At 35.2% G+C, this 14,257-nt stretch overlaps 1 protein-coding gene across 1 annotated transcript; it reads left to right on the top strand.

The window, feature by feature from the left end:
• Positions 1-7,599: 7,599 nt before the first annotated feature.
• Positions 7,600-13,539, top strand: LOC123692541. The gene is made up of 2 exons (XM_045637296.1): positions 7,600-8,020; positions 13,432-13,539. Exons 1-2 carry the CDS (start codon positions 7,654-7,656, stop codon positions 13,443-13,445), a joined length of 381 nt encoding a protein of 126 aa, XP_045493252.1. The 5' UTR covers positions 7,600-7,653; the 3' UTR covers positions 13,446-13,539.
• The last annotated feature ends 718 nt before the right edge of the window (positions 13,540-14,257 follow it).

Here is a 14,257-nt window from a genome sequence, read left to right as displayed (position 1 = left end):
AGAGAAGTTACTGTAGGTCTTCTTGATACCTATTTATAAAGGAATTTTACTATCACATAGATATACAATTAATTGGGTATTGGTATTTTAATTATTCACTTTCAAATACATGTTATCTAGCATATTTTATAAACAGATTTTCTTTCAGTTTCTGATACCTTTTTAAATAAAAATGCAAAACAAATTATAGTAATGCAAATGTTAAATATTCAACTGAAATAAACGCGCATTCGTAGATACATTATGCAGTAAGGAATTTCGTAAGTAATTCATTCAATAAACTGAGTGAGTAAGATCACTGGAGTCCCATGTTGAAATTTATATAGACCCCTTGGGATAAGCGATGTTACACTTATTCCCCCGCTTGCCTTTACCTCCCTTTATCTTTGATGCTTTGCCTCATCAATTTGAATATTTTCAACGCTCGTCACTTAACATGTCAAAAAGGAAATATAACGTTATTTCGAGCTTCTTAATAAGCCCTATTGTAGAAGATCATCTAGTTATCCGCTCATAAAAAGTAAGGGTAATCTTACACCCTACCAGATACACATTTTAATCCTGTCATTAACTTTTATGACGAACTTGTAGAGAACAAAGCCGAGCCTTCATTTATTTCTTAATTCTGTAACATAAATCATTGCAATAAAGAACTTACTATACAATTCTAACATTAATAAGGACATTAACGAATATATTCTATAGGAAGCGTTACATTAAATTAATCTTCTCTGAGCATTAGTCATATTGAAAAGGAAAATATTGGCAAAAAGTGACGCAAGCCGGTGAAATATCGCTCATACAAAAATCAGTCATATCTCCCCCGTAATATATTACGTCGAACTCAATAACAGACCTATTCCTCGGAGAAATAATTATTTTTCTATTAATTACTAATGATTTCCCGCCCATCAAATTTTTGCTCTCAGAACCGAATCTAACGTATCATTAGGCTCGACAAAGGTTTTTTCCTATTAATCAATATGTGAATTAATATCCATGGTGTATGTTATAAGTATTAGGTAGATAAATAATATGAATTAGGGCATTTAATACATGTTATTTGAAAACAGTTCCTACAAAATAAGCTTTTTAAATACGTTTATGTCTACGATTTTCCTTCAGTCTTTCAGGTAAAGAACTCGGAAGGTTCTAAATCTAGAGTCATTGCAATGACTCATAATATGGGCTTTTGATTTATTGAATTTCCGATTCCATGATACGCAAACGCATTTTTAAAATATTATGTTTCTTTTCTTATACCATAAGTTTATTGTTTAATATTATATCTACATAAATATCACAATCACTGAAAGAATACTGTGTATTCTCTGTCACTTAATGTGAATTCTCTGTAGAAACCAACATCTTTTAAGTTCCGAAGGTATTAAGTGAGTCACAAACAACCAGGAGTCGTATACAATCTTGCAGAGAAAAGGAATTGAAACAGGAAGAATAGCGCTTCTTGGAAGTAAGGTACAGAGGCGCTACTTGGCTCAAGCATAGTCACATTTACACGTTGAATCTATAACAATAAAAATTTCAGTAAGATTCGTAGTAATTTGAATCGAAGATACCGTAAAGTTGTATTGAACGTCCAGCGTGAAATCCTGTATTCGACTATAGAGAAGCTAAAATAATACAACAAAATGAAGGTAAATTTTTATTTTGTCAAAATATATTTAATATGATCGTTGTTCTTTTCTAGCCCATTTATACTACTTTTGATAAAATCTAAGCACTTTACGTAACTTGTTACTTATTGTTGTAACTTACAGACACAAAATTAGTTGATTCTGAAGGTTGGCCATTGTGAGTTATTTGTGCTCTTTATCCATTCGCTTTTGAAAATTATATAACGAAAAAATATGCTCTATTATTGAATTTAAAACATGTGAAATACTATTTAAATCAGTAAACGAAAGACAATCAAAACAATGTCCCAAATAACGAATTTCCAATTATCTCAAACTCGATATTGCAGCTGCATATCTCACTAATCTTTACTTAAACAAGCTGTAAGATCATGACAGCATACATCGTCAATATACGACAGCACGTCTTGCTGATCCTTCTTGATTGGTTCATGACGCTTAGATTTCGGTCTGAGATGTACGATTGTCACGTACCGTCACCTCAATCTATCTTCATATAACTAGGCATATGTAAATAGTATTGGACTCGTTTTGTTGTCATAAATTGTATAATATGACTGTTATAAAAGGGGCCTATCGCGAGAACCGCTATATTAAACATGGTAGAGAGTTGTGGAATTTAATATAGAGATATATAATTCCGTCTCTGTATTATACCTACTATTAAACTCTACATCATATACAACTTTTCTTTCATACGAAAAAAATCTACAATTCTATAATTTTATGCCTATCTGCTTCAAGACAGTGACCAATATGTTATATAATTGGTCATTCTTGAAAACTACCGCAGTATCGAGATTTTAATGGTAGAATGGATCTCTGAATTATTTCCCTCCCGTCAACACCTAGGTACCTATTATTTATATTCTTTTATAGAGTTGCGGGATATTGTGAATCTTTATGGACATGACAGGTTTCTTTATTTTGACTTCCATTAGTTATTAGACAAAACATAACTGTTATTCCACAAAATATATTTTTTTTATTGAGAATATTACCTACAACACAGTCAAATCACATATAAACACGCGCAAAATTAGAGCCTATTTCTATTGCTCAATATTAAATACCCAGTATAAAATTAGCTCGCAAATAGCTGCACGGTTTTAATATTTTGAATTCGCCATTCTTGGTGCAGCCAATTTAATCCTTTGATATCTATTTCATACAAAGTTTTCAGCTTTATTCGCTATTCCATTGCGAGTGTGAATTCGCTTTTTAATAATTCCGAGATGTTGCCGACATTTTTCATTTCGTCCGCAATCCAATTAAAATCTGGCAAAACATAAACAGTGGATTATTTCTCGACTACTGCACACAAGAGATTCATTTTACCATTGATTCGTGAACTAGGATATAGACTGCATCGATATTTCAGCCATTTTCTATTTAAACTTTTAAATGTTTATTTTTATGTTCATGCTATATTCAAGTCAGAAGTTTGGCTATCCTTGCTTTATCAAAGCAATTTTATTACTTTTTTAAATTACCACATGATAACTAAAAGCTCAAAATATTCATATTCACTATAGCATTACTACACGATACACAGTTCGTATTTCCCAACAGAAAATTAAAATATCGACACTGCGATTTCTACACGCTACCAATTTGGCAATAGAGCTGGCGATCGGACTTTGAGTGGGCGGTTTTAAAAATCTATATAGTCTGTGGTATCCCTGCGTGTTCACCTCATTGCCATCAGCCAAAGTCATATTTTATTTTCACACCTTTATCGACACCGAAGGTTTTTAAGCAAATATTATTTTTTCACGTTTTTACGTAATTGCTAGTGTATTAGTTATTAACATTACTTACAGATATCGACCAGTGCTACTATTTCGTATATACTTAGTACAATGCATTGAGAAAGGAGAAATAATAAATGGAAAATTATCGTCATTCGTCATTCACTTTATCAGCAATATCACGGCAAATGTTCTGTGTAAAAAAAAATATTTCAAATTTCGTCAAATTTTTAACTGAAACAATATTCCATTGGAATGTCTTGTAAAATGATTTAACGAGTTAAAATGTGGTATAAACAACAATTCGAATTTTAACATTTTTTATAACGAAAAGTTCATGCTTTATTTTTAAGTAAGTATAAAATTTATGTTAGTTTTGAAATTTAGCGGCATAGATCGAATTACACTTGTTCTCTTCAAGATATTATAACTTTCCGCTTATCGGTTATGTCAGAGGTCGTAAATATTGCAGTTAGTATAAAATTTCCCAAACAGTAACATTGCTTGTTAAACGATACTTAATACAATTTCATTATTTATACACGGTGCATTATATTTTCAAATAGGTTGTAAAAATACACTATGAAAAAGCGCTTACGACTATTGTTATTATAAGAATCCCTTTCCGCATCATAATATATGATACTCCACATAAAAACATTTTATAGCTTATTGTCTAAAAGCTTTGCTGAATTTCTACGAAAACTATAATGAAACTAGTTCTTTTTTTAACCTAATGAATGCACAGACTTAATGGAATAATTTTTGCAATATCACCCGAGCCGCAATATAATACGCGCCACTGTATCATTTCATACATGACAAAGCACAAAGCAGAAACACTATCAAAAATATTTCAAGACCGTAGATATTACATTCACATTACGTAATATATTTCTATACGCCGTTCGTGCTCAGATTTTCCTTCTAACGTTGGTTTCGTAAATGCCACGCTCGTATGAAACTGTATGTTATACTCTATTGGTTTTCCGCACTAAATGCTCAAACGTAGAGTGATGATTTTATCCCTCTAATCCTGTATCAAACATCAGTCACGGACACTACACTGACGTGGACAAGTTAGCGATTTATAACGGTGAATTTACACGACGAAAATAGTCGAAACTAGATCCACGTGAAAATTAGTTTTTGCATCACTGTTGTGCATACTACCTATTTTGGAATTTAAAATGTTAAACACGATCAAACCAGACTAACATATTCATGATTTCTTTATATTAAATTAAATTATATAGATATGTAATTTCTTAAACAGGCAAAAATTTCGAAAAGTCGTTGAAAAAAGAGTATTATTATAATGATACTGTAAATCAATATGAGAGGTTAATGTCCGCCAATAGATATCTTACGGCAATAACCGTGAATATTAACGTCAGTTTCATCTCATTATATAAAAAAGAAGAAAGTAAAATCATAATACGATTATAATTATACCTATTCAACATATGCGCGTAAAGTAACGTTAATGCTGTTAGAAATATTTAACGTAAGCTTTATATAATATAGCGAAATACAGCAGACATTAATCAACGCGTAAAAAGTGTCAGTATTTGCAAGCGGATGATTCTCGTAAATTTATCAAACCAGTGACGCCCATTTATTTACGTGTTAGGTTTTGTAATCACTTCACGGCTATGTATCACTTGCAAATATTTTGTACAAATTGTACGTTTAATGATACATGGTATAAATTAAGGTGGCTGTGATGTTGGTTTGGCTGTATAAATAAAGTACAAAACGTGAGTTTTAAATTACTAAAATAAAGCTATTACACATTTTTCCAGTGATATATGAATGTATGCTCTGTACAAAATTAATAGATATGATACACGGCACTCGTTAAAGTTGAAATTACTGTAAAATATTATTTTTATTCAATCAATTTAACGCTCGATAATATCTTGTCAGTTGTCATCCCTTCAATGTAAATATATACGATTTTACTCGTGTTTAATTAGCAGCTGATTTGTAAGAAACCATATCAAACCCATCTTACAAAAAGAAAATAAAAACCTAAGAACCGCCAATTAAGGCTGTCACGGAAAAATTGCTGCCTACGTTCGCAAGAAGATTATATCTGGGGGCACGGCAGTGCCCCCGCCAAGTCGAGCAAAAAAAAGCGGCACGGCCGTACCATCCTTTTCTCGAAGCAATTCGGGCCTTTTTCGACCCCCTATAATTCGGTTGTGGATAAAGCAAGAAACCTGAATCTTCAGTAACTAATCCGGCATTGTATAAACACGGAATATTTAAAATTTCAGTCAATTTGAACCAGTAGTTTAAGAATGACAACTTGTTAAAGTTTCTAAATTTTGTCACTCACTGACTCACCGATCATCAAAAGTCCAAGGCACTTCTAGCAGACTTAGAAGCTTCATATTTGGAATACATATAGAGTTCAGTGTCTTAATCATGGGAAAACTTAAATATTTTGTAATTTCGGTCCAGTTTTCCAAATACACCAACTGCATCAATAACTTTGTAATCCCATATAAATATATGGGACTACAAAGTTATTTATGCAGTTGGTGGTTGGTGGTGGTTATAAATTTAATAGGTGTAGATAGGTACCTGCTACCATATGAGGCAAGGGAGGGGGTATAGGGTGGGTAAGGGTGTGTTTAGCCCATGAAACTGAACAACATTATTACTTGTAAAATGGTCGACGTAATGAAAAACACATGATTGGACATGTCTTGAAGTACGAAAATCTAATAAAACAATATATTATACAGGGTGGTTCTAAATTACGTTGACAAATTTCAAAATAATAAATTTCAAAAATGGGACATGCTGCGTTGCTTTTGTTTTTTAATTATTATTTTCACATGTTTTGGCGCCAACTTAACGTTATTTGTGAAGGGAATAAATTTAAAATTAGTCATTTTTTACTATGTCTGCTCAACGAGGTGCAATAATATCCTTATATGAGACTGGTAAGCGGGAGTGCGAGGTAGTGCGACTTCTCGGTATCAGTCGGCAGTTAGTTTCTTCTGCTATTAAACGCTTCGATGAGCTTGGCCATCTCGGTGACCGTCTGGGAAGAGGCAGAAAAATAACTGTGAGGACGCCTAGGATTCGTCATATCGTCAAACAAAGATTGACCCGCAATTCACAAGCCGATGTAAGAAAAATGGCTCGAGACTTAGTTGTAAGTCATTCAACATTACAACGAGTTGTTAAAAATGAGCTCAAGTTAACAGCATACAAGCTGCGAAAAGCACAGCGGTTGGATGATAAAGATAAAAAAATACGCCTTGAAAGATGTCGCTTACTGAAAGCGCGCTCCGCTGGTGAAGCGTGGAAAAATATTTTTTTCACAGATGAAATTTTTTTTCAAATTGAGCAATCTCATAACCGCCAAAACGATAGAGTTTACTCTTCTAGTCACCCTGGAGCCACATCAATTATCCCCCATGGGCAAAAACCGGATTCGGTCATAGTTTGGCGTGGCATTTGCTCAACAGGCAAAACTCCCCTCGTTTTCGTAAAACAAGGTGTGAAAGTGAAACAAGAAATATACCGAAGCGATATTTTGGAGAATGTAGTTCTTCCTTGGAGCCAGCAGCACTTCGGTGACCAACCATGGACTTTTCAACAGGACTCTGCTCCATCTCACAGGGCCTCAAATGTGCAGTAGTGATGTATGGACCATTTCCCAGAGTTCATAAGTTCCAAGGAATGGCCTCCATTTTCACCAGATCTTAATCAAATGGATTTCAGCGTATGATCAATTTAGAGGCGAGGGCCTGTGCAACTTCACACAGAAGTGTAGACGCGATGAAGGCAACGCTTACTTGTGAGTGGGACAAATATCTGAAGAGGAGTTACGGAAAATCGTCGAAAACTTCAGAAAACGTATTCGCCTTTGTATTAAAGCTAAAGGTGGTTATTTTGAAAATAAATAGATATTTACATTAAAATAATACTGTATTTTTATTATTTAGTAGTCACCGTTATACTGTGTAAAAGAAAAATAAAATAAATCGTAAAATAAGTTGTCAACGTATTTCAGAGCCACCTGTAATTTAAATCTGTTATATATAAATTGTTGGCGCGACTAGCCTCCTTACAGACAGACTGGCCTCTATTTTACTCTATGACTGACAAGCAAAATATACGCCAAAATGACAGAACAATGAAATGTGAATGCCTTCGAGCGAGTTTACGTTTAAGTATTAATTGTATTCTTACATCTTGCATATCTACCAGTACTAGTAGTCGCAATGGATTCGGAAATACTGTATGTGAATGACCATCCATGCCCACACCGGATTGTCCGTATACCTGGTGATGGTTCGTGTCTATTTCATTCTTTGTCATTCTCTATGTATGGGAATACTGAGTCGTCGTATGAGATTAGACTTGCTATAGTGGAGTATGTGGTAGCGCATTGGGACGAGTTCAAAGTGTATACGTGTGACGAGCACGGAGACCCCTACATTGACGCCGACCTGTACTCGACGGCAATGGTAAAAACAACTACCTATGGCTCCGTGTCTGAACTTATGGCTGCCGCAGCTTTGTATCCGTACGCTTTCGAGGTTTACGAAAACGGCCTTTTGAGAGGATCATTCGGTGGTGATTATGGAAATCCGGTGAAACGTTTCCGATTTTCTGGTAGTTACTTAGGCGGCCATTATGAAGTGCTCCTTCCAGAAGTGCCTCCGAATGATGATAATAAGGATAAAAATAATACAAACTTGCCTAAAAAGGGGGGAAGACCTAAAAAGGTTATAGGAAGACCTAAAACTTCGTCGCTCTCCCGTTCTCAACAACTTAAAGAAGCGGCGGCTCGTTACCGCCAGAACAACCCCGAAAAACGTAAGGAGACATTAGCTCGTTACAGTGCTTCATGTCCGGATGTTAACAGAGCAGCTGTAGCGCGTTACACTGCTTCTCACCCAGAAGTTCACCGAAAAGCAGTGTCGCGTTACACTGCTTCTCATCCTGAAGTTAATCGAGAAGCGGTGTTACGTTACACTATTTCCCACCCCGATGTTAACCGTGAAGCTGTCCAAAGGAAAAGATCAAACAAAAAATTACAATCTCAACTAAAAAATATAGAAAAAATTACTCAAGCGCTAACAAATAAAATTAAGGACAGATTAGAAGCGGAGAAACTAATTAAATGGGTACTCCATAACAGGCAGCAAACTTTAGGAAACTTTAATAAAACTATTGATAAATTAAAAGATAAATTTAAAGTATCGTTAGAAAAACTAAATTCTTGCCCTTCAGATAGTTCTTTAAATGACAAATTCGAATGTTTTATTGGAAAATCAAAACATAGAAGTAATCAAGAGCCATATTACGCAGGCCAACCTTACAGTTTATTACATAACCAGGACAAAGCTATCAAAATTGACAATACAGGAAAAGCTGTCTTTGGGGATGTTAAAACGCATGGCCATAGTTTAGTTTGGTCTTGTAATGATCTGTGTGCACTAGATGAGGACGTAATCATACTATTAACAAACATTTTCGAAAGCCTGGTAAACAAAAGTGTAGCTCAGTATTACACATTAATTGAAAAAGGAAACATATTTGAGTACTTAAATTATATTAACACTATCAAAGCGCATTTTCCTCGCCTAAGAACAATTTCAAGAGAAATTTATCAAGTACTGAGTATTTTTAACATTTTAAAAGATATTGACGAATCATTGGAAAAATCTGACGTCAAAAAAATAAAAGAACACGGAATACAACAAAAAGTTGGAAGTATGGCAGTGGAAAGTGAAGAGTCACAGGAAATTATAGAGGATGAGATCATAAATAAGCATAAAGCTGCGTTTAAATCTCTAAAACTAAAGTGTCTTGAAACTCCAAAGCTAGAGTGCATGTCATGTATAAAACTTTGTTATTCAAGAGATGTTTCATCTCTGAACAGATTAAGAAAGGCTATAGACACTAGTATTTGGAATAATCTTCTCGACTACTATAAAACCAACAATCTAGACCACAGCCCGTACATATGTCACTCGTGCTTACAAAAAATTAGAGCAAATCAACTGCCAGCAGCTTGTGTTCTAAATGACCTATACGTTAGTATTGCTCCACCACAGATAACCGAGTTAAATGACTATGAGAAGATATTAATTCAACGCGCCAAAGCATTTCAGGTGGTAATGCTAATGAATCCCGTTGCTAACAAACATATACCTAATAGGAACATGGTGAAAAAAGTAAAAGGCCGAACTTTCCACCTTCCTCTGCCGATTGAAGAAACTTTAAAAAAACTGCCTAGACCAGAACACCCTATCACTAACCCTGAAATATTTATTATGGTACGAGGTACGCCAACAAAATCTAAAATAGTGTGGGAGGATATTGTAGATATTAACAAGGTTTACCAAGCCTTACAATATTTAAAAGGTGTTAATGCTCTCTACTCTCGAATACAATTGCCGCATTCACCTCAACAATTGATTGATTATATTAACGAAGAGGACAATATTCATCATATCGTAGGCCAATTAGAATCTCAAGTAGATAACGTTGTAGAAGGAAACGGTGGGCTACTAACACAAGTTACATCAGAAAAGGAGGCGGACTATGAACAATACACTATTTACCCCTTGCATGAAAGGAGGAGAAACGCTCCTATTTCCGAACTCTATCAAATGCTGAAAGTCAACGCTGCTCCAATTGATTCCAGAGATAAGGATTTAGATGTAAAATGCTTTCCTGATCTTTATATTGAAGGCAAATATGGTCAATTTTATGATCGGCAGCAAAAGCTAACATCAAGTGAGTATATTAAAGCAAGATTAATGTCAAAACACTCTCAATTCCGCCTTAATCAACAATATTTATTTTTTCTCCTTAATGATGCTAATATACGTCAAATAAATTCTGGCATTTTCTATAAAATGAATTGCGTTAACCAAAAACAAAAGCTTACAGCTGAACAGTATTTTGAGATGCTTAATAAAGATGAATTAGAAGGTGACTTAACAGCAATATTTGGTAGATTACGAAATACAGAACAGTTCTGGAAAAAGCCAAGGAATGACGTCAATTGTATGACTCAGCACTACGGGCCAGCAACCTGGTTTCTTACCATAAGTCCTTCCGAATGGATGTGGGATGACTTAGGTGAGTACCTTAGGGCAATTAATAGTCCAGAAATGGCTAGCAAGAGTATTAGCGAATTGGTTGCTTTAGATCCCGTCTCCACTTCCAGGTTTATTGACAATAAGTTCAAAGCCATGTTAGAATTCATAATGTCAACGGATGAACCGCTTGGAAAAGTTATTCATTATTTCTGGAGGCGGGAATATCAGTCACGTGGAGCGCAACACTTTCACTTAATGTTATGGGTAAAAGACGCCCCCATACTTCATGAGTCCTCGATTGATCAGGTTGCATCATTTATTACAAAGTATGTAACTTGTGCCATACCGGACAAGAATCTTTCACCAACGCTCTATCAACGAGTCACGTCATATCAGACCCATAAACATAATCAGTATTGCATGCGGCAAAAGAAAACAAGAAGAGGTTTCATAAAAGTTTGTCGTTTCGGATTCCCTCGCCCGGCCACAGAAGTACTTACTATTAGAGATTTAATAGAATCAATAGCTGCAAGAAAGACATTGTCGTCTAACAGTAGGCTCTACAATATTGTACGCAAACAAGAATGGTCTATGGTTAATGATTATAATCCTGCGATTTTGCTAGCATGGAATGGCAATACAGACATACAATACGTTGGCGAAAAAACCGCTATTTTAAATTATTACGTCACTAAATATACCACTAAGAGCGAGAAAACTCACGCTGCTGATATGTTTCAAGATATAAACTCTACGAAACCTTTAAGAAGCCGCCTATTTAACATTGGTCTTAGAGTTTTATCTAGTAGAGAGTGCGGTTCTTTGGAAGCCAGTGACACTCTACTAGGTATTTCTTTGTACGGCACAGATCCTTCCACAACTATTCGATGGCTGGACGTCAACATCTTTCGTAACCGGCGTGTTAAATCTAAGTCTGATATGATGATACTAGAACCGGAGTCCACCGATATTTATTACGAGTCATGGATCGATGACCACTATCCTAAACGGCCCAAAGAACTAGAGGCTACTAACTTATACAGTTTCGCTCAAAATTACGATATTGTGAAAACACGCCCAGTCTCCTCTGAAGTGGAGTGTTACGAGATAAATGACAGTAAAAGGTTCCTCAAACGAAGAGCTAACCCATATTTAATCAATCACTATTTCTACGACCCAGAACAGGTACCAGAAAAATACTTTTTCTCTTTACTTCTTTTATTCAAGCCATGGCGTTCCTCAGATGAGCTTAAAATAGGGTGTGAAACTTACACGGAGGCGTTTAATTTGGTGAAAGAAGAATTAAAAGAAGGAGTCAATTATGGCAATTCAATGATAGAGTCAAGATATAAAATACAAAAGGCATTTGAAATGATAGAGTCTAAAGTTGCTGAGATAAATGAAGATAGGGAAATGGTTGATGATGACGATGGTCCTGAAAATCCTCTAGACTTTGAAGCCGTGGAAGCTGCAAATGCCATGGACGACTTTCAGAGAATCAATATCGCTGAAGAAGAAGAGACTGATCTTCACAGTATGATCGCAAAACTGAATGTAGATCAAAAAAGAGTCTTTGATATGATCATAAATAAAATAGACACTACTGATAATAGCGCTGACGTTTTACGCTGTTTCGTCAGCGGAACTGGTGGCACTGGTAAGAGCTTTTTAATAAAAACCCTAAAGGTTTGGGTTAAGACGCATTTAAACAAAAAAGTGGCAGTTAGTGCTCCAACAGGCATAGCTGCCTTCAATGTAAATGGATTGACAATACATAGACTATTGCAGCTGCCTGTGGAACACAAGCAAACACCAAAGTACAAACCACTTTCTGATGAAGTACTCCAGGTTTTAAGATCAGATTTGAAAGAAGTAGTGTTGTTTATCATAGACGAAGTGTCGATGATATCCAATGTTACTTTAACATATATTCATTTACGTTTGTCTGAGATATTCGACACAAGTGACGATCAGAACGGGTGGTTTGGAAAGAAACATCTTGTAGTTTTCGGGGATCTCTTACAACTTCCACCGGTAAGAGAAAAGTCACCTTTTGAAAAATTGACAAATACTGAAACTAACAAATTGCTAGGTTCCCTCAGTATGCCCAATCTGTGGATTGAACTGTTCACATACGATGAACTTACAATTAACATGCGGCAGATTAATGATTCTGACTTTGTTGATATGCTAAATAGAATTAGATTAGGTGTGACTACAAAAAAAGACCGCGAGTTACTCTCGACTAGATTATTAACTCTCAAGTCCGATTCAAATGAAAACAGATTAACTGAAATAATTAAACACCTCTCGAAACTTCCTGATGATACCGTTTGCTTATTGCCTACAAAAAATATGTGTCAACAATTAAATACTGCAATGCTAAGATCTCTCCCACATCCTGAAATAAATCTTATAGCTATAGATAGCATTGATTGTCCCAGGTACCTAACAAAAAGAGCTCGTGAATGTATAAAAAAATATGAAGACGATGCTTCTATGACTGCAGGTCTAGAAAAGAACATAATTATAAAAATAGGCGCAAAAGTCATGTTAAGGCGAAACATTGACGTGAGTCTCGGTTTAGTTAATGGATCTATCGGTATAGTGCGAAAAGTAAAGGTTGATCCTGAAAATTCAAAAATAATTAAGAGAATATATATCACATTTAATAATGAACCTAATGCATACGAGCTTGGTCCGGTCAAAACTAAATTTGAAATTATTAATAGAGCTTATGTTAATCGCGAACAATTTCCCATATGTATAGCCTATGCTATAACTATACATAAAAGTCAGGGCCTAAGCCTAAGTAATGCGCTGATGGATATAGGTTCTGCAGTGTTCACATCCGGTCAAGCTTACGTGGCACTTTCGAGAGTTACAAGTCTGGGCGGTTTACATCTCATTAATGTCGACTTTGGAAGTATTAAAGCGCAGAAATCATCAATTTGTGAATACAACAGATTAAGAAGTATTTACCGTCCAGACTTGTCAAAAATTGAGACATCAAAGCCTCCGAGAAAAGCCCATAGAGACAGGGAGTGGGCTTTGAGAAAAACTGTTGCTGAAGCTCAAGAAGTAGTACCGGAAAAGAAAAAGAGGAAGACTACATATAAAAATAAGAAAATATCATAAGACCTTTAACAAAATTCGTTAGAAGTAGATGGTATCAAAAAGAAATGCTCTACAAAAAGAAGTGAGATCCCATCAAAAACATCCTGTAAAAAACCCAAGTCTCGCAGCTCAGTCTTTCTACCGTCAAAAGTTGTGAGATCCATGTAATACCAAGTCGGTTAATCTATTTAGTGTCTACTTGAAGGACTTTCTGTCTTAAGTTATTACATAAGTTATTATCATGCCAATATTAAAAATATTTAACGTTTTAAACAAATAGATCGACTTGGACATCGCTTGATTTGATTATTAGTATGTATCACACTACACAGCACGACGGGCCAGCGACCAACAGGAACGAGAGTTTCAATCGCGTGAGGCGCGAGAGACTAAAGAATCTAATATAATATTGTAATATTCATTTTGTTTTCATGCGATGTCCAAGTCGATCTATTTGTTTAAAACGTTAAATATTTTTAATATTGGCATGATAATAACTTATGTAATAACTTAAGACAGAAAGTCCTTCAAGTAGACACTAAATAGATTAACCGACTTGGTATTACATGGATCTCACAACTTTTGACGGTAGAAAGACTGAGCTGCGAGACTTGGGTTTTTTACAGGATGTTTTTGATGGGATCGATTTTTC

The sequence above is a fragment of the Colias croceus genome, chromosome 6, assembly GCF_905220415.1.
Source record: "Colias croceus chromosome 6, ilColCroc2.1".
Taxonomy (NCBI): Eukaryota; Metazoa; Arthropoda; class Insecta; order Lepidoptera; family Pieridae; genus Colias; species Colias croceus.
This window is presented reverse-complemented; position numbering and strand designations above follow the sequence as displayed.

Excerpts from the sequence above, each read along its gene's own strand:
- LOC123692541 (XM_045637296.1), top strand. The coding sequence starts at position 7,654 with ATGGATTCGGAAATACTGTATGTGAATGACCATCCATGCCCACACCGG.